The sequence below is a fragment of the Peromyscus californicus genome, unplaced genomic scaffold (assembly GCF_007827085.1).
Source record: "Peromyscus californicus insignis strain IS unplaced genomic scaffold, ASM782708v3 Scaffold_14__1_contigs__length_90479793_seg_2, whole genome shotgun sequence".
NCBI classification, from domain to species: domain Eukaryota; kingdom Metazoa; phylum Chordata; class Mammalia; order Rodentia; family Cricetidae; genus Peromyscus; species Peromyscus californicus.
In genome coordinates this window covers 59363266-59383561 of record NW_026294436.1, presented here as the reverse complement: position 1 = coordinate 59383561, position 20296 = coordinate 59363266, and the positions used below count along the sequence as shown (strand labels likewise).

The 20296-nt window shown below is 39.0% G+C and overlaps 1 protein-coding gene across 3 annotated transcripts in view; it reads right to left on the bottom strand.

Annotated features, from left to right (window-relative positions):
* The window catches only part of Fmn2 (formin 2), a 308323-nt gene that overhangs the window by 236210 nt on the left and 51817 nt on the right, over nt 1-20296 (bottom strand). The window contains exons 3-4 of one of the 3 annotated variants that reach the window (XM_052737699.1): nt 6464-6611; nt 4371-4382 (exon numbers count right to left, since the gene is read on the bottom strand). In XM_052737699.1, the coding sequence (XP_052593659.1) occupies nt 4371-4382; nt 6464-6611 (160 nt within the window). The remainder of the gene's footprint in view (nt 1-4370; nt 4383-6463; nt 6612-20296) is intronic. The other 2 variants (XM_052737700.1, XM_052737701.1) reach the window with 2 other exon arrangements.

Here is a 20296-nt window from a genome sequence, read left to right as displayed (position 1 = left end):
TGTTGGACTCTTTAGGGTATTTTATGTAAACAATTACATCTTCTGCTAATAGGGATAATTTTACTTCTCCCATTCCTGTTTGTATCCTTTGTATCTCTTTTATCTCCTTGTCTTTATTAATCTGGCTAATATTTCATACACTATATTTGATAAAAGTGGAGACAGCATATTTAATTCTTGGAAATGCTTTTAGATCTTTAACATTTTTTAAAATATTGGCTACAGGTCAGTCAAATATAGTCTAATACATGGTATGACCCTTCTATTTCTACTTACTTTGGTATTGTTATCATAAAAGGAAGTTGATTTTTGCATCTGTTGAGCTGCTCATGTAATTTCTATCCTTGAGTCTCTTTACATAATTTGATTTGCATAAATTGAACTATCTCTGTTTTATGGGAATGAAACCAACTTAATTTGTGTATGTTTTTAATGTGCTATTGAATTCAATTAGCCACATTTTGAGAAATTTTGTTGCTGTGTATATAAGACAGATTGGTCTAGTATTTTCTGTTTTTATGCATCCTTGCTCGGATTATAATAGTGGTCTTACACAATGAGTTTAGTAGCGTTAATTTTTTATTATTATGGATAAGTTAAGAAGCTCTTGTTATTTTTTAATAGTCTAGAAGAATTCAGCAGGGAACTTATCCTATCCAGATAAACTTTTCTTTTCCTTATTTATTTACTTATTTATTGGTTAAAAGCACAGTTATTATAACTTTATCTCATTGTTCATTATAGTTCTGTTTAAATTTTTTACATTATCTTGATTTAATTTTAGTTGACTATATGTGTATAGGGTTTTATTCATTTATTGTAGTTTTTTTCTTAGTTTCTTAAGTATGCTTTTTCAAATATGCCCTAGGATCTTCTGAATTTTATTGTTATCTGTAGTACCACCCCGTTTTCTATTTTTTTTAACTTTATTGATTTGTATCTTTCTCTCTTTTATTGGGTCCATTTGACTAAAAGTTTGAACTCTTTTTTAACAATCAACTTTGTTTCATTGATTCTTTGTATTGTTCTTTTAATCTTCATTTCAGCAACTTTTAATCTGAACATTATTTCTAACTGTTCATTTGGGATTTAATTTGTTCTTTATTTTCTAAGACCTTAAGGTTTATCATTAACTTATTTATTTGTATTATCTGTGGTGTTTAAATGTTCCCTTTTGGAACTAACTGCCTTGCTATTTCCCATGGTAAGCTGGGTTCTTTTTTTTATTTTGTTCTTGTTATTTTCTTGCTTTTTTAATTCTAGGAATTTTTTAAATTTCTTGACTTCTTCTGAGATCCTCTAATTGTTCAGTAGTATATTTCTCCATCTTCACGACCAGTGTTTGAAATTTCTCTTACAGCTAATTTTCAGTTTTATATAATAATCTGATAGCATGCAATAAATTATTTCAATTATTTTTATTTGTTAAAATTTATTTGTATGCTAAAGTATGGTAGACTGTAGGTAAAATTTCGTGAGATTCTGAGAATAATTTGTACTCTTCAGCTGCCAGACAGATTCTTTATATGCCTATTCAGTTCATCTGGTTTATGATGTAATTTATCTCTTTGTTGGTAGTTTGTCTAAGTTACTCTATTGATGGCACTGGGGTGTTCAAGTAAAACACTATTATTGTACCTGGCCTTATTTGACCCTTTGGTGATTCTTCAATGAAATTCAGTGTGCCAACACTAACAACTTATAGTTGTTCCCTTTACTAATGTGTAGTTACCTTTCTTCTCCTGTGACTTATTCTGGCTTCAAGTCTGCTTCCTCTGCCATGAGCACAGCTACCCATGTTTCTTTTCAGCTTACACATATTTTGGAGATGAATTCCCATCCTGTTAACTTCCAGTTTCTTGTGTTTTTGCAAGTGAAGTTTATTTCTGTCAACAACAACAACAAAAATAGTTGGAGTTTGATTTTCAATCCAATCAGCTTTCTGTGTCTTTTAACTGGAGAACGAAGACCATTTTCATTTATTATTGAGAAGGTTTGCTGATTCTCCTAATTAGGTTGGTGGTTTTTACTGTTTTATTTTAATGTGTTTGTTCTTTTCTCTCTTACTTCCTCACATTAGAGGTTTGATGTCTAACTGAGTTGGATAAATATGACTCTTCCATATTTCTCACTTGTTCATCTGCTTGCCTTTTACAATTTATTATTTCCTGTGCTCTTACAGTTGAGACCATCTCTCTTCATCCTCTCTGTAGAGGATCCATTTATGTACCTTCTCCAATGCTGGATCAGTGGTCATAAATTTGTATTAATTTTTACATATCTTACAAGGTTTCTATTTTTCCATTGATTTTAAAACGTAACTTTGTGGGTCTAATAATATTGGTTGGCAATTACTTACTTCCAGGGCTTGAACTATAGTATTGAATTCTGTCCTGACTTTTAGTTGCTCTAGTAGATACATCTTCATGATTTGGACATTTTGTCATATAGCTTCTAATGGTATTTCTTTGTTTTCTGATCAAGGTATTTACCTAGTAATAAGTTTTAATGAGGTTCTTTTTCAGTCATGTCTATTTGGGGTTCTAAATTCTTTCTTGTGCTTGGATGTCCATTTCTTTTCCCTAGATTTGGGGAGTTTCCCCTACAATGTCACTGAATGTATTTTTCATCTCTGCTGGTTTTAATCTCATCTCCTTCTGCTGCTTAATGACTTTTTAAGTTTTGTGTCTTCAACATTTCCTACAGTTCCTGAAAGTCACTGTGGTCCCTATTCCTCTTTATTCTTTGTGGATGTTGGAATGTTGCATTTCCTTGACCTTGCCTTGCCTCTTAGATTCTTTCTTCTGATCAACCCAGTCTTTTGTGATGCATTCCACTATGATCTTTATTTATTGAAATTTTCACTTCCTGTATTTGTTTTTTTGTTTCTTTTGCTGTTGTTGTTTTAACCTCAATGTCCTTACTGAATGTTACATTCTTAACCTTCTCTTCTACATTACAAGCATCCTTATCCAGGCCCTAGATTGATTTCTCACTGGATTCATATGCTTATTTTTCTCCCTTTTAAGTTTGTTGACTTTTATCCTTTTTAAGTTTGCTGATTTTTTTATAAGGAGACCTTTGAATTATGTGTTTGAAATTTCAACCATTTCGTATTTTTAGACTCAGTAACTGAGGAGTTATAATCTTCTGGAACTATGTTGCCTTGATTATTTTTTAATGCTTCTTGGGTTTCTGTGTTGGTATTATAGATAGCTCTTCCAACTTTATTTATCAAACTTCTTATCAACAGCTTCCTCTTCAGGGTTTACTTCCCCAGTGCCATTAAGATATGAAAAAGCAAACTTCTTTAACAGCTACAACACCAAACCAAATAGGATCTTTAAATGCAGTTTTAAAAGATAATAGCTAACAACTATAGCACCAATGACAATAGAAGAGAAAATTAGCAAAAAGAAAGATATTCTAATAAGCTATGGAGGAAAAATAAAAGCAACACAAAAGGAAAATGAAGTGGGACATGAGAAAGGGAAGACAAGATGTGAGAAGATTTTCTTTCTTACAGTGCTTTCATCTACTGAGAGTAGTTGATCATACCATGCCCTCACTTCGTTTTCCAGAATTTGTCAGTCATGATGCCTTCTGTACATCTCACATTGTCACTTTATACATCATGGTCCTATCCTCAGAGACAGTACCAAAAGCACAAGAAGAAGAAAGAAAGCAAAAGAATAAAAGGAATCTGGCCTTTCACTGGTGAGGAGAAGTATCAGGCTTCGGCTTGACTCCAGCACTAAAACTTCATATAAAGAAGTGTTAGTATTTCAGTGAATATGTGAAGGTTGGAAGAATCGTGTTCATAAAAGTGACTATGGAAAAATTAAAACACGAGAAAATCAGAAGAGGCCGAAGCACAAATCTGAATTAGCTGGATGTGTGAATCAACAATCATTTTTTTAAGAGACAGAAGGAAAAAAAAAATCAAAAATGTTTTGAAAAAAATAGTTGGACCTGAATGATTGTCTTCTTCAAAAAGTAAACAAGCTTTGAAGTGGCCACGTGTTGCATTTATCAATTTAAAGTATGATGTCACCACACAATAGTATGTAACTATTAGCTGCGTGTATGTAAATAGTTTACAACTAATGATAATCATACTATTAAAACTCACGGTTGATATAAAACATTCGTCTATAGGGTTTTCTGTGATACTGGTGTCTCATTCTTACACTTGACTGACAAGAGAGGAGGCGGTATGATTCCTTGGAAGTGAGAATGTTCCTTGTGCTTTTCCAAATGAATGCAACATTAGTATGCTTTAGACCAAGGAATACTCTGTGCTCATTGGGGTAGAGAACAGATCAATTAGAGAGAAACAAGTTGGTGGTTTAAATGATTTTTCTACTTACCTCGATCATCTTCTTCACGAATGCACATTTTAAAAAGAGAAAGGTTATTGTATTAAAAATTACTTGCTCAGGCACTTTGCAAGCTACATTAATCTATAAAGAAAAAAGCCAAGTCATCATCTCCCTCTTCTCACTCCATTGCCATCGTCATCAAACTAAAATTCAGGTGACCACTTTTAATCCATTCTCAGCCAAGTACTCCTCCAGTAACCAAAAGATTTATAATTCTTTTAAAGTATCCCCAAATATTACAGAATAATGTTATCAATTTGGCCAGAAATGCTGAAAAATATATAGTAGGGGCTTTAAAATATTATACTAACCAATGATGCAAATGTAGGAAAGGAGAGAAACCATTGTTCCGAGGGCTCTCAATGAAATTGTTTAAACCACTGTATTTGTACCAGTGAATTTCAGCCAATAGTGTATTAGCCTAAAGACAACCATACATATAATGGGATAAAAATTTTTACTTGATCCTTTCTTTTTTAAAACCAACAATATCTATATTTGCATGTTAGATTTTCAGGCACTATTGTGCCAAAACTCTCTGTTTTCTGAAGATTTTGATGTGTGGAAATCTACCTGGACCCTTGATCAACCGCTGTCTATGAATATTATAGTAAACAGAATCTTATTTACATGAAAGAATTTTTCTATGTTCTCTCACTCACTTGTGTTTATTTTTTATTCTTTTGGATTATATGCCAACTAGTGACTATTAAGCAGTTTCTCCAAAACACAAGGCATTTAAAAAAGGGAAATGTGGAGTACCATGTAGATTCCCATTTGGTGCATTCCTTGAAAGAATAAATGATGAAATACATTCGCCAAGAAACTGAGATTAAAAACAAGAGGGTAGGAACTCTGTGCAAAAATGTGGACAGAAGCCTCCCAAACCATTAACAGAGTCATGGTTGATTTTAATGGGAAGTCATGAAGAAGATAATAACATGAAATCACTTTAATGATAATTATAACAATAAGGCCAAACACTTCCATCGGCCCAGGCACTCTCTTCTGCACACTGATGAACATGAACCCATGCACTCCTCTAACTCATGCTACCCGGGGGATGCTATTCTCATTAACATTTCAGAGATGAGAAAATGTGTGCAGCAGTTTGGAAATTTGCCTAACGTCACAAAGCTGACACAGTGCAGAGCCCAAGATTCATAGTCTAATATGTTGCCCTTTCATACCAAGCTTCTTCGGCCATCTCTCTTTCACCGAGACAATGCGCGTGGTCAAGTTCTAAGCCCTGAAACTCACAATATCACTTCCGGAAATCTGGTGTGGGGGGTGGGGATCTGTAGGTAGAAACAATGCTGTACTACTTAGTCTTCATTTCTATATCAGAAGACGGCACTTGCTTAGTCTACCATGAGAACCTACATTCTATTAAGAAATCACCATTCTAGTGAGTTCCTCCAAAGAACACTGAGACCAGTCTCATAGTATCTTCCCAGACCAATACACAAAAATAGTTTAAGACAACAAAAGGAAAAGAAAGAAAATAATTTTTTCAGGAAAAAAAATAGATTACATTGGAATACTCTATAATTATTTTAAAGTGAGATTAAAGCAAATTTACATCTCTATTTTTCTTTCCAAGTTATCTCTATAGGTAAAGAAAAGAACGTTTAGATGTACAAAGAAAACTTTAAGCAAGGAAATTCAGAGATAATGGAGCAAGTGTCCCCTGAGAGTCTCTTAGTCCAAATAGGATGTAGAGTTTCAGCCTGGTAATGGGGTGGGTGTCTGTAGACAATGGTTCTCAATTTCCAGTAAATGCAGAAATTACTGGAGAATACCAGTATATCTGCTACTCCTCAACCTTCTAGCCCAGCGGCTTTGGAGACAGCCGTGAGAATTTTCAGTGTCTCAGGCTTCCCATTGATTTTAACGGGTTTCCTGCAGGAGATGTGTTAAAATAATAAGAATAAGAATAATAATAATAATAATAATAATAATAATAATAATAATAATAATAATACAATACCTGCAAGAGACTAAAGACTCACTATCCAGCAAGCGTTGCAACTTCACATTACATCACAGAACCTTGCGAAGCTGGCTGTCCCATGTCCTACCTGTGTCAACATCCTTGGGACTGTGCTCTTCATCAGGAAGCCTGGATGGTGGCCACATGGAAGGTTCTCTCCTGGGAAACCGCCCTTCGTTGTAATCCATGGAATGCGTGGGTTGACTAACTGCAGCCCAGGTGTAAAGCTGATCTTGCTATATTTAAAAAGGTATTTAAATGGAAATGTTATCAATTCAATCATAAAAAATGGCTAATACAATATAAAATGTAAAAAAAAAAAACCACACAGGTATGCAGACACATCTAAAACATTCAAATAGAATCTTACATTGTTCAATATGGAGCCATTAAGACACCAATTCTCTCAAACTGCCCCAATTTTTTTATTATTATTATAGTAAAACCTAAATCTCTCTCTTTGGAAGAAGAGATATCACATGGGCCTGTCATAAGACACTCCCGAAGCAGAGTTACACAACTTCCTGAAAACATATCGTTAACCCATCTGAATATGATGACTCTTTATCTTTGGTAGTTTGAGTTTGGCTTACTTTGGTTTTGGTTTCTCAGGCCAGGCTTCTCTCACTATCTACCAGGCTGGCATTGAACTCCTGGGTGCAAGTGATTGTTCCTCTCAGTTTCCCCATCATTTGGAACTACCAGCATGCATCATCACACTGAGAAGATGTTCCATTAAAAATGGTTTAACCTCTGGTGGGAAAGTCAGAGGACAGTCTGTACTTGGACACCATAAGGACAATAATAACTGCTTATCTTGGGTCCCAGATTGGACGCTGGAATTGAAAGGACATGAAAAAGTCAACGAGCCAGGCAAGAGTAAGATTATACAGGAATCGTATGGCAAAGGAATGCTCTGCCAGCTGTGGTCAAAATAAAAAGAAGGTTCCTGTGTGTACCTTACTCATCCCAGGGGACAAACTGGGTGGCTCCCTTGGAAGCCTATAAATACCTCAGAACTGATCCTCAGGACTTCAGAACCATGCCAATCCCTTTAGGATGCATATGATCTGTATGTGCATACACTAGATGCCTTTGTGCTTTTTCTTTGCTGGGATGCAATCACTTCCCCACCATGTTCTGATCCACATTGACTAAAGCAAAGAAAAAGACAGCACAGTAGAAATGAATGTAGATACAGGGGAAATATATATCATAATCTCCAGAGCGAGATTATGAAAAAAATGAGTTCACTTGGGTAGATGACGCATTTGTAAAATCTATGTAATAGGTTAAGAATCCATAAAGCGATCCTGCTGGGGGGAAGGTGAGAGGGGCAGGAGGGGGGAGAACAAGGGAATCCGTGGCTGATATGTAGAACTGAATTGTATTGCAAAATAAAAATAAAAAATTAAAAAAAAAAAGAATCCATAAAGTAGTCCAGTGTCAAAAGATGCCTGTGCCAGGCATGGCACTGCACACCATTAACTCCAGCATTTGGGAGGCAAAGGCAAGAGGATCTCTACTATCAAATTCAAGGCCAGCCTAGTCTGTATAGTTAGTTCCAAACCAGCCAGAGTTACATGGTGGAAGGAGAAAGCAGACTCCAGCAAGTTGCCCTCTGACCACCACACTCATGCCAAGACATATAGTGCCCAACACACACACACACACACACACACACACACACACACACACACACACACACACACACACACACACACACACACACACACACACACACACACAATAAGAATAATTTTTAAATACTTTTAAAAATGAAAACACAATAAAGCAAAACCTATGGAATAGAGTAAAAGCTGTAAATGAGAGCTGTTTATAGCAATGAATGCCTACATCTAAAATGCAGAAAGACCTCAAATAAACAACCTATCAATGCATCTCATTAAACTATAAAAACTAAAGCAAAGCAAACTCAATCTAGAATTAGTAAGAAAAGGGTACTAAAGGCCAAGAATATATATGAGTATTATATATGTAAATGTATATGACATATATAATACATATATGTGTCTGCTGTGGGATGGTCTGTATGTCAAATGTGTTGCTGATTGGTGAATAAATAAATCACTGATTGGCCAGTGGCCAGGCAGGAAGTATAGGCGGGACTAACAGAGAGGAGAATTGAGAGAACAGGAAGCTGGGTGAGGGAGACACTGCCAGCCGCCGTCAGAACAAGGAAGATGTAAAGTACCGGTAAGCCACGAGCCATGTGGCAAGGTATAGATTTATAGAAATGGATTAATTTAAGCTGTAAGAACAGTTAGCAAGAAGCCTGCCACGGCCATACAATTTGTAACTAATATAAGTCTCTGTGTTTATTTGGTTGGATCTGAGTGGCTGTGGGACTGGCGGGTGTCAGAGATTTGTCCTGACTGTGGGCCAGGCTGGAAAACTCTAGCTACATGTGTCTGTATACAGAATAATTAAATATGAACCTAGAGGGCAATGTTTTCAATAGATAGCATCAGGAAAGTTGGATAACCATGAGTAGATGACATAAATACAGACTGGTGAGCTGGCTCAGTGGGTAAAAGCCCCTACTGCCAAGCATAAAGATCTTAGTTGATCCCCAAATTGGAAAAGGGAAGAGTGACCAGTAGCAAGTTGTCTCTGCTCGCCACACATGTGCCATGGCACAACATGCATGCCCACGTATATACATAAACATACACACAAAAATAAATACAAAAATTAATACACACTTGTGCATGTGTGTGGTTCTTCAAAAACAAAGTTGACAAAACAAAAGCCAAACTAAGAGAGAGACAGAGACAGAGACAGAGACAGAGAGAACAAGCAAACTGAGAAATGGAACAGGAAACATAGCCGACAGTATGGACATTACAAAGAATCATTGGATGTTATGGACAACAATAGGCCAAGAAATTTTCTAGCCTAGAAGAAATGCAAATACCTGCCAAGACTGAACCATGAAGGGGTAGATAACCTTAACTAACCAATAATGGACACTGAAAATAAATAAGTTTCCCATCAGAGAAAGCCCAGGACCTCATGGTTTCACTGCTGAAATGAACCAATCTCCATAATTCCTACCAAAAAAAAAAGCCAAAAAAGAGACAATATTTTCTAGCTCAAGTTCAGGATCAGCAAAACCAGATTAGGAGGACATCATTGAAAAGAACGCGACATATCTCAGAAAAAAAAGAAGAGTCTGCACATAGAAATACAGCTTGTAGAGAGATGAAGTATATGGACCAAACAGAATGGACAAAATGGTGACCAGTCACCTGAGGTTGTAGGTGACAAATGCCACAGCAACATTAGAGATTTAGAAGACAGTAAGGGTTGCTCATTCAAGCACTGGATGTAAGATGAGCACTCTGGGTAAGAAATGCACCCATGTAGCTGAGACTGAGAGCTAAAGAGATTCAAGTAGGTGGATCAGACTTGGGCAGAGAAGGAAGATGATGAGGAAGATGATGATGATGATGATGATGATGATGATGATAATGATGATGATGGTGATGACAATAATGTTTGTGTGCATCTGCGTGTGTGCAATGTATGCCCACAATTATATACATGCATGTGGAGATCAGAGGTCAATGCCACATGCCTTCCTATATCACTCTCCATCTTCTTTGTTGAGGCAGACTCTCTGAGTCTGGAGCTCACTAATTGGGCTATATAGCTCCGGGAAACTGCTGTAGCTCTAGGGTTACAAGCACACATTGCCACACGTAGCTTTTTACATAGCTGCTTGTTATCTATATTCAGGCCTTCATGTTAGTGCAGCAAGCACCTTACTGACTGAGCCTTACGCAAAATAGAAATGAGTTCCACACATCACAGTCCTTTGATATATTGCATGGGTTTGATAAATAATGCAAACACAGTAGTAATTATACTCATTTACTAATTATTCTTATCTTTCCATCAAACAATCCTGATTTGAAATTTGAGAGTTTTCTACTACAATATTTTGAAAAGAAGTGAAACTAAATCACGATGATATAACCAAAGCAAAAGCTGGTTTCTTAATGACATTTCAAAGAAGTCATTAACCTAATAACAGTTACTAAGAACATGAAGTCCTTCCAACAGATTTCTGACTCCACATACAATTTTAGTTCTCAGGAGGAAACCAAATGTAAACAACTCTTTTCTGCCATATGAACTGGGACAGAGTACTGTAGATTATAAACGTGTCTATTGCTTCAGATCTTATTTTCCAGGTTTCTACACATAGAATCAAAACTGAATGTATTTTTAATATTTCCTTTATTACTATTATTTTTGTGTGTATGAGTCTGTGTGTGTGTGTGTGTGTGTGTGTGTGAGAGAGAGAGAGAGAGAGAGAGAGAGAGAGAGAGAGAGAGAGAGAGAGAGATAGAGTCTGTGCATACACACCTTTGTGATCAGGTTCCTACAACAGCTAGAAGGAGGTGTTGGATCCCTGGAGTTGAAGTCACAGGCATCTGTGAGCCATCTGAAGTGGATACTAGGAACCAAATTCAGGCCGTATGGTAAAACAATAAGCACTCCTAAGGACTGAGCCATCTCTCCTGCCCCAAGACTAAATGAATTTCAAAGGGCTGGATTGGTGGTTCATTAATAGAATGCTTTCCAGCAGGCACAAGCCCTGGGCTCCACCTCCAGCACTGCAAAAGGAAAAACAAATCTTATTGTGTGCATGCACCTTATTTTTCTCATGGTTTTTCCTGTGTGTTACTTAGGCAGTTAGTGTGTATATTACTCTAACATATCTCACCACCTCTAGGATTCCCACTAATCAGCAGAGGGATAAATTTCAAATTTCAAATGCCGCTCAAAAAACTGTTTTATCTTTTCCGAAGACGAATCCTGAGAGACAATCCCTACTTTACTGGAAGCCTGCCCATCACAAAGTCCTTTGCATCCCCTACCATCCTCTCTCTAGCCTTGCAGCTTTGTCCCAATTAACTAAAACCCCTCCCATGAAGCAAAGCCGCTGTCTGTTTCAGAGACTAACACCAGCATTACTGTCTCCTACATCACTACAGAAAAATCTTCCTGACGCAGCATCACCTCCCTCCCTCATCCTCTGGAAATGCAACATGGGCAACACGGGAGAAACTGCTTTGCAGGTGCTCACAGCTTTGAACAGGTCATCATTTTTTTAAGTATCCTAAAATAAATGTTTCCAAGTTTAGAAGTGTTTGAAGACAGGTTTTGACATGCCTCAATATTTCATTCTACACACGTCTCTTATCAGCTACATGCACATTTTTTTAGAAGCCCAATTTTAGTCATTAGTTAAAAGTCAAGGCATCTAATTGGGGTTGATACGCCAGTAGCCAGGCAGTCACCTTTGAGGTTCATTATGTGGTTGATCTTTTGAAAAGACTTTATTCACTTTTATCTGTATGTTTACATATGTATGTCTGTGTTTATGTCTGTGCATGTAAGTGTAGTGCCTGCAGAGTTCAGAGGAAGGAGTCAGACTCCTTAGGAGTTACAGCTGACTGTGACTTCTGTGCTGCTAACCAAGCTCAGGTTGTCTGCAAGAGTGAGCAGCAAGCACTCTTAACCACTGAGCCATCTGTCTTTCTAGGCCCAGCTTTGAGGATTTTTAAATGGACTGATTAATTACAAACTATTAGTCAAAAATATTAAGAATATCAATTATGAAGAATGCTTACATATAAACAATTGCCCATCCACTCTTCCAAACTAGAAACCATGACCTTTGATAGGTCAGTACCTCATACTCTCAGCAAATCACCAAGAACAATGCTTTGCATGTTAGATATGGCACTAAAATTCACTTCCCATTCATCCCAGGAGCTTTGGGCTCTCAGACTAAATGCAAAGATTTCTCCACAGTCACTCCCAACCTGGAGCATTATTTATACCAGATGGGAAGTAGTTTTCATAAAAAGCAAAGCTTGTATCTGTTCCCAGAAGCCTTTGAGTTCTCCAAAGATTCCAAGATGGAACTGAGATAGCTGGTGTGCATATGAAGACCCTCCCTATTGTGGCCATCTACCCATCCCTGTCCCCTCATCCTCTATAGTCACTCTGCTTCTGCCACTGGGATGGTTCATTTCCTGAATGTACCAAGATCTTCCAGAGCCCTACACCCTTATATAAACACTCTCAGGGCTAGAGAGATGGCTCGGCTTTTAAGAGTGTTTGCTGCTCATCAAGAAGACATGGGTTTGGTTCCCAGAACCCATGCTGAGTGGCTCATAACTACCTGTAATTCCAGCTCCAGATGTTCCAGTGCCCTTGTCTCTACAGGCACCATACATGGCATACACACAGAGAGACACTGACAAATACATGTAGACATAAACTTTTTCTAACCTCAAAAGTTTCCTTTTCTCCCCCAAACAACTTGCCTTTCTACCTTGCTGTGATGGTGAATAGTCAGCATCAACATGGAGAGGTGCCATGGAAACACACCTCTGAGAAAAATCTGGAAAGGAGTGTCTAGATTAAGTTAATGAAGGTGGGGAGACAACCCCTGGATGTGGACAGCATCATTCCATGGGGGAGAGGGGTAAGCTGAATGAGAAAGGTAAAAGCAACCTCAACACCAGTATCCACCACTCCCTGCCTCCCAGCTGAGGACAGTATGACCAGCTGCTTCACACTCCTGCCACCATGACTTTCCCGCCATGATGAGCTGTTTCCCCAAACCCTGGTCCCAAACTCATTTTTCCTTGTCTTCCTTGTCTGATATTTTATCACACGGACTGGGAAAAGCACCATCCTCTTGCAGGCTCCCACGTGACCTGCATGCGCAGGTGCAAATGCTCATACTTCTTCCCCTTCCTAGTCATGTCACAGGGCACGTCATAGCATCTGCTCTGTTATTCCACTGTGGGAACTGTGTCTCGCCACCACCCACTAGAATAGAAGCTCTCCCAAGACCTGGACTATGCATCATTCTTAAATAGGTAGCCCTGAAGAAATGCATATGCACTCTATCCTGTTGGTCTTTTACTTGTTAGCTTTGACATGATTAATAGAAAGTGCATGAATCTCAAGCCAAGACGCTTTTTGGTTAAAATAATAGATCCTTAACAGATCCCATTGGCACCCAGAGTTCTGAGCCAGCCTGAGCAACATAAGGGGACCATAGCTCCTATTGTAGACACTGTGTCATACTACCAGAGCCTTGATAGTAAGATCTGGCTCTGGTTCTAAATTCTTGCCAGTACTAAAAGAGTGTGGCGCACACACAGAAACAGGAAAGATGAACTTATGAACTGTTTCAGCCTAAGCTGGAGAGAGAACTTCTCAATCTGTCTCCATTCTGCTCACAATGATGTCACAATTGGAGAAAGGAAGAAATAAAAGCCAGGAAATGTGCACATGGAGATGGAACCTCCCTCCAGTTACCAGGCTGCAGAAACAATGAATACCAAGGAACTAGTCTTTTCCCAAGAGTCCCATGCTGAAAGAAGGGAAAACATGAAATCCAGGTGCTATGGGAGTGGAGATGTCTCCCAGCAAGAGGTTTCACAGAATTCTGACTTGCTAGACCACCTTACAGGAGAGACAGGCTAAGCCAATAAGGGCCAGTGACGGGCGGGACGACACCTTAACTAGGGTGGTTATTTATGCCTATGTAATGCCTTCTATTTAAACCTAAGCCTCCTGTTAGTACCCTACCCAAGGATGAAGATGGATTGGGGTGAGGAGTCACTACCCAGTTAGTTTCTCTTTTCCCAATGTGGTCATGTTAAACTCCTATTCAGGAAATGTGGCAACTGACTGAATCTACTTAACTAGTGGTGTCACAGTCTGGACTTACACCCAAAAAGCTCCAGTTAACAGAGACAGTCTTTCTTCTATCCTCAAGGTTCTTGCAAAAATAAGGGATATCTCAATGCCTGTAACAAACAATTTCTTAAGCAAAAGAAAACACTATAGGCAACCACATCCGCAATTTTTTAAGACTCCCGCCCTTCACACCCCAGAGCTGACATTTCTCAAAGGTGTGAGCTGAAGTATGTAGGAAACAGAAGTAGTGCATACATTAAAGCTAACTGCTGGTTCTCGACAGAGGGAAAAAAAAACAAAACTAAAATTAAAACTTAACATTAAAGCTTGTCAATGACTATTTATAGCACAGGAAGCAAGCTGAAACTAAGATTAAGATCTGTGAGAACTCTGCTACTTATAGACCAGACTCCAGGGAGGATGCTTAGATCAGGGATGATCTCAAAGGTTGGGAGAAACCTGGTACTGTATGACTATAGTTATTACCATAGATTAAAAACAAGATACCCCGCCCCATGCAAGCATCTCACTTTTAGAGCTCAAATAGAATGTGAGAGAATAAAATCAAAACTCTGAACAAGTTTTTTCTAAATCAACAATTGAAAACAGGGTACCAAGTTGTAGCATCCATGTGTATCCTACCATGAGGTGAATAGTTAGAGCATGGTTTTCGTTTGTTTGTTTCTTGTTTTATTTTTTAACCTTATACTACTTTCTAAAGCGACGGACAAAGACAGGCTCCTCTTAGAACTTGTCCCTTGGCCTTTGGACAGACTTCTAAAACTCTAACACATTGGTATGCACAGCCTGTAACCATTATCCTAAGAGACTCTCAAAAAGTACTTCAAGACAGGCATTGCAGAGTTTAACAGCCCGAGATCCAATCATTTCTCTGCTAGTCGTTATGAGCAGTCTCCTCCCCTCAAAAACAAACTCAGCAGCAATACCTCCAAGGGTGCTATAAGGCCCTGATGACATACGTAAAACTCATCACAGTGTAAGAGTCCCAGAAACGGTTATTACAGTCACTAAAAGAGTCATCTAAGATGGGTTAGCTGGACTTTTTCCAGGGAGGTAATAGAATTAGCAAAGGAGTTTTAAAACAGCACCAATACTAGAGCTAGTGTGATGAATAATGTCTGCACTACAGCATTTGGGAAGTTGAGGCAGGAGACCAAGGGACTGAGTTTTAGGCTAGCCTGGGTTGCATAGCAAGACTCAAGAAAACAACAAACAAAGAGAAATCCTATCATGGAACTTCACACTCTTGCCGTACTTCGGTTTGAAATTTTTTTTTTGGGGGGGGGGGCAGGTTTCGAGACAGGGTTTCTCTGTAGCTTTGGAGCCTGTCCTGGACTAGCTCTGTAGACCAGGCTGGCCTCGAACTCACAGAGATCCACCTGCCTCTGCCTCCCGAGTGCTGGGATTACAGGCGTGCGCCACCACCGCCTGGCTTCGGTTTGAAATTATAATGAAATGTCAGTGTAATCCAAGTTAAAAACCTGACCCAATAAGGCTGTAAACAAGATGTGCCTCCCTTATGCATTCTGCTTGACCTTAACTTTGGAAGACTACCCTCACGCATGTGGATAGTTTCTTAGGGACAGCTGAGGATATGGGGTGGGCCGAGGTGCATCAGAGACTAGCCCAGTGCCCATGCGTACTATTGCTGACTATGCTGAATGGATGTGCCTCAGAGTTCCCCTTGTAGCCTCCTCTGTCTATGAACATCAGAGACCTTTGTTTTGTGTCATGATGTCACCTGCTGTACAGCCCTATAGTTCCTGAAAGGGGAAAAGTAGTGCATTCTGGGTCAATTCTGTAGCAAATTCAACTTAATTAAAAACTTGTCTCGTTTGAAAGGAGGGCATGGTAGTTTAACATACCAAGGGACACTGGTGGAGCGACCCCTCAGGAAAGGGCAAAGACTACATTTTCAACAGTAGCATTTATACTCATTCAAACTGTTTTTGCTAGCATTGCTGTAACCTTAACAATATCCTTGTTTTTTGTTTTTTCTGTACGTGGTAAACAGCAAATGTTATTCTCTTGGAAATTTGGAAATTTTCATTTCTCTCCAACTTTACAAAATGGTTTAAGTATTTTATTTAAAAAGGTAAAAACTATAATTTTCTAGTGAATTTCACGGTGAAGAAATTTTTAATTGTCTTCCAAGAACTTTGTAAATTAGAAATGAACAGAGAATTCCCCTTGTAGAACTTGCAATGACCAGCAGAGGGCAGCGCTGAGGCGACGATAACTAACTCCCTATACAGGAAAGAGGAAATCTCCAAAATGAAGCCCAGCTCTATTTTTGGCTATGTTTAGCACCTCAGTTGGAGGGCTTAAGAGATAAGCCAAGAAAACATCATTCAATATAATACTCTCTTCAATGCAAATCAGAGATATCAGAATGAGCACTGCAATAAAATAATGAAATATAACATGAACAGAATAAGGAAATTCAATAATGTAACATTAATAGTCTCCATCTCATTTTATGAATATTCATAGGTACAATTAAATCACTTCAAATCAAATCACACTTAGTAAGTATATGATTTTAAAGATATGAAAATGTATAATTATATATATATGTGTGCATTGTATAAAATTCTTAGTCTGGAATATATATCCTATAGACAAGGTTATTACAAAGGCCATTAACATTACTCTAGATTTTTTTAGTGTTTGATAGGCAAATGATTATTTTATTAGCATTTTTAATATCCCCAACTTTTATTATTTGCAATACTTTGTATTTCAAAAGTATGTTTCAAAGTGGCACGCCAACACAGATATAAAGAAAGCAAAAATGAGAAAGAGTTCATGGCTAAGTCTATGAACACAGTATATGTTGAACAGGACTAAATTTGGTCTTTTTTTGTTTTAAAACAGATAGGGTTTTTATTCAGTTACATTCCCAGGTTTGAACACCTGCATTTTATAAACTTCAAGTTGTTTTTATTTGTTGTCTTTCAAATAAGAAAACTAAAGGAGTCGTGGAGTGTAGCTCGGGAAAGAGAGTTTGCCTAGTGTGCACAAAGCCCTGAGTCTGACCCCCAGCAACGCATAAAGCGGGCCTGGTGGCCCACACCTGTCCTCCCAGCACTCAGGAGGAACAGGTAGGAGGATCCCGACTTCAAGGTCATCCTTGGATACATAGCAAGCTGCAGGCCAGCCTGGGCTACATGAGACCCTGTCTCAAATGAAAAATAAGAGGGGATTAAAAAGAGAAAAGGAAAATTAGAAAGTTAATTAGAAAGTTCTTACAATTAATAAAAGGTGGCATTAATTCCACTGAGATTTGACCCCCCCAGAGTTCTCCCTCTCCTCCCCCCTCTCCTCCCCCCTCTCCCCCATTTCCTCCCCTCTTTCTTCTTCCTCTCTTTCACTCCCACTCACTCTGCTGAGAAGTTTCTCAATTATACACAAGAAGTTAAACCAAAATTAATGAGCAATTCGGGGAAAATGTTCCATCATTAGAGTAAATCCTAGCACAGCATCTCATCATCTGAACATGACCCTTGAGAATTCAAAGGGAGGACCTCCTTTGAGTTCAAAGGAAAAAGGCCAAGAACAGCTTCCACGTCTAAATAACAACTTGGTATCTACAAGAATACCCCGTTTCTGGGGCACAGTTTTCCCAAACACAGTGATGAAATACCCATGCTCTCGGAGCTGCTTCATGTGTTGTTGTTGTTGCTGTTGTTTTCCTAAAGTGGAGCCTAACATCAGCATCTGAGAAAGCTCCAAGAAGCACAAGAGGAGAAGGAGGAGGAGGAGGAGGAGGAGGAGGAGGAGGAGGAGGAGGAGGAGGAGGAGGAGGAGGAGGAGAAGGAGGAGGAGGAGGCAACTGCGGGCCCAGCAAAGGGGCAGCTAAGGGAGCCCCAGAGAAAGCTTTGCTCATCCTACAGCTAAAACATCCCCACCACAGGAAACCAGACCCAACAGTGCTTGTTTGTTTTAAACTTAATTGTTTGGAGCTATAGATGCAAGTCAGTGGTACAGCACTTGACAAACCAGCACAGTGTCCTGGTATTGCTTCATAGTACCACCGAGAGAGAGAGAGAGAGAGACAGAGAGAGAGAGACAGAGAGAGACTGAGACAGAGACAGAGAGAGACTGAGACAGAGACAGAGAGAGACTGAGACAGAGACAGAGACAGACAGACAGACAGACAGAGACAAAGACAGAGAGGGAAGAGAAGAGAGACAGAGAGACAGAGAGACAGAGACCAAGACAAAGATGGAGAGACAGAGACAGAGAGAGACAGAGACAAGAGAGGGGGAAGAGAAGAGACAGAGACAGAGAGAGAGACAGAGAGAGAGAGAAAATTCTTTTATGGAGAAGAAGGAATTGGAAAGGACAAGAATAGTAACTTGGAAACTAATTAGAGACTGTTGTGTAGGCTCGGGCCCAAGACAAAGGAAACAGACAAAAGAGGACCAACGGGAGGGGAACAGAAGAAGCCAACAGTGTGGTTGTGGAGGGTGACAGCTTCTTAGGCTGACATTAGATGTCTGCCACTTCTAAAACTGTAGGACTCTGGGCAAGTCATTCATCCTTCCTAAGTTTCAGTTTTCACACCAAAGGATGAAATGAGGTTAAAATTCAATTGCAATCAGCTAATCAAAGTGCGGTAAAAATATTTGTCCTCTGTAAGAGCTAAGGTTCATGACATAAAGAAACAAGAAATGAAAAGGTGTGTTTTCCACACTTTTTCACGAGTTTTTGCCCACCCCCACCCCCGCGATGAACACGCCCACACTCATCTGCATTCACCATTCAAACCATCTGCTCACCTTCCACCCCACCGAGTAAGTACCACCCACCACTAGGACTTCACAGCTCAACTCCAGTTTATGAAATAATACCTTCCAGGGCATACCCTCTAGGAGCTGTCAATGAAATTAGCACCATAGAGAAATCAAATGGGTAGCCAGCAATTCAGAAGCATACACATAAATTTGCCAAAAAAAAAAAATTTAAATTAAGAGTGACTGTTTTAATTACCAAATAACAAAACATTCTTCTCCCCATTATATGCTTTTTTTAGTAATTACGTTGGCCTAGGGAAATAGGTCACTAATAGAGAGCTTGTCAGCATACGCAAAGACCCCACTACTAGGCAAAATGGAAGCAAATCTGAAAGGCAATACATGAAGACCACTATATTTCAGTTTCACAATTCACCCTTAGGAGGGAGAATGACCCCTCAAACCCCCACAGTGCCTGGGTCTCCGAAGCTGTTCTTTGTTCCCCTTTGACAGTGCTAAGGATTGTACCCAAGGTCATAAATGTACTCAACAAGTGCTCTACCAGTGAGCTATCTCCCAGCCTAGAAGCACGTCTTTCAATAGCAAGATAAGGTGCACCTGTGGTAGTTATAGAGTTTGCAACTCTGGACTTCTGTTTCAACACGTAGCATGGTTTCTGCTACTGTGAATCTGAAATCACTTCATATTACAGTAATATATGTATTTAAAATACAATACTAAAAAGAAATGCTTTGCGTCACAACATCCTAAGGCCATGTTTCTCTGTCTGGTAATTGTCAGTAAATATTATCAAAACACTACATAGATTTGATAAAACACTAAGTAGTTTATTGGATTCAGAACCGTGCAGTCCATTATAATCCCAACTCTGTGGAAATCTGGTTGTGAATTGGCAACTTTTAAAATAAAGAATTCCCTCTGCTCACAACCTTGGATGAGTCAGCAGAATGCCAAGGACAACCAAAGACTTCATGAGAAGTATCAGAAAACAGTGGCCACAGTGGACCGCAGTACTCCTAGCCAAGGCTCCAATTCAAGCTGTTTCTGCCTCTCTGACCTACAACCAAAGTTCTCTGTATCAGCAAAGTCCACTCCATCACCTGAACCCAAAGTCCACTCCTTCACCTGAACCCAAAGTCCACTCCTTCACCTGAACCCAATGTCTACACACCCCTTCAGCCCTGAATCAAAACTGTCCTTTTGGACAGCATGAAAACTGACATCAGAATTACCTTAAAGCTCATGGCTTTATTTAGGGTGTGGCTTTGATCACCTGAATTTCCAGGTGCCTGGGGATTTCAACACAACTTGTGAGGATTTCTATCAGAAGCGTTGTGGAGCACCCTCTTCAATACGCCACATGGACAAGATGTTTCCCACCC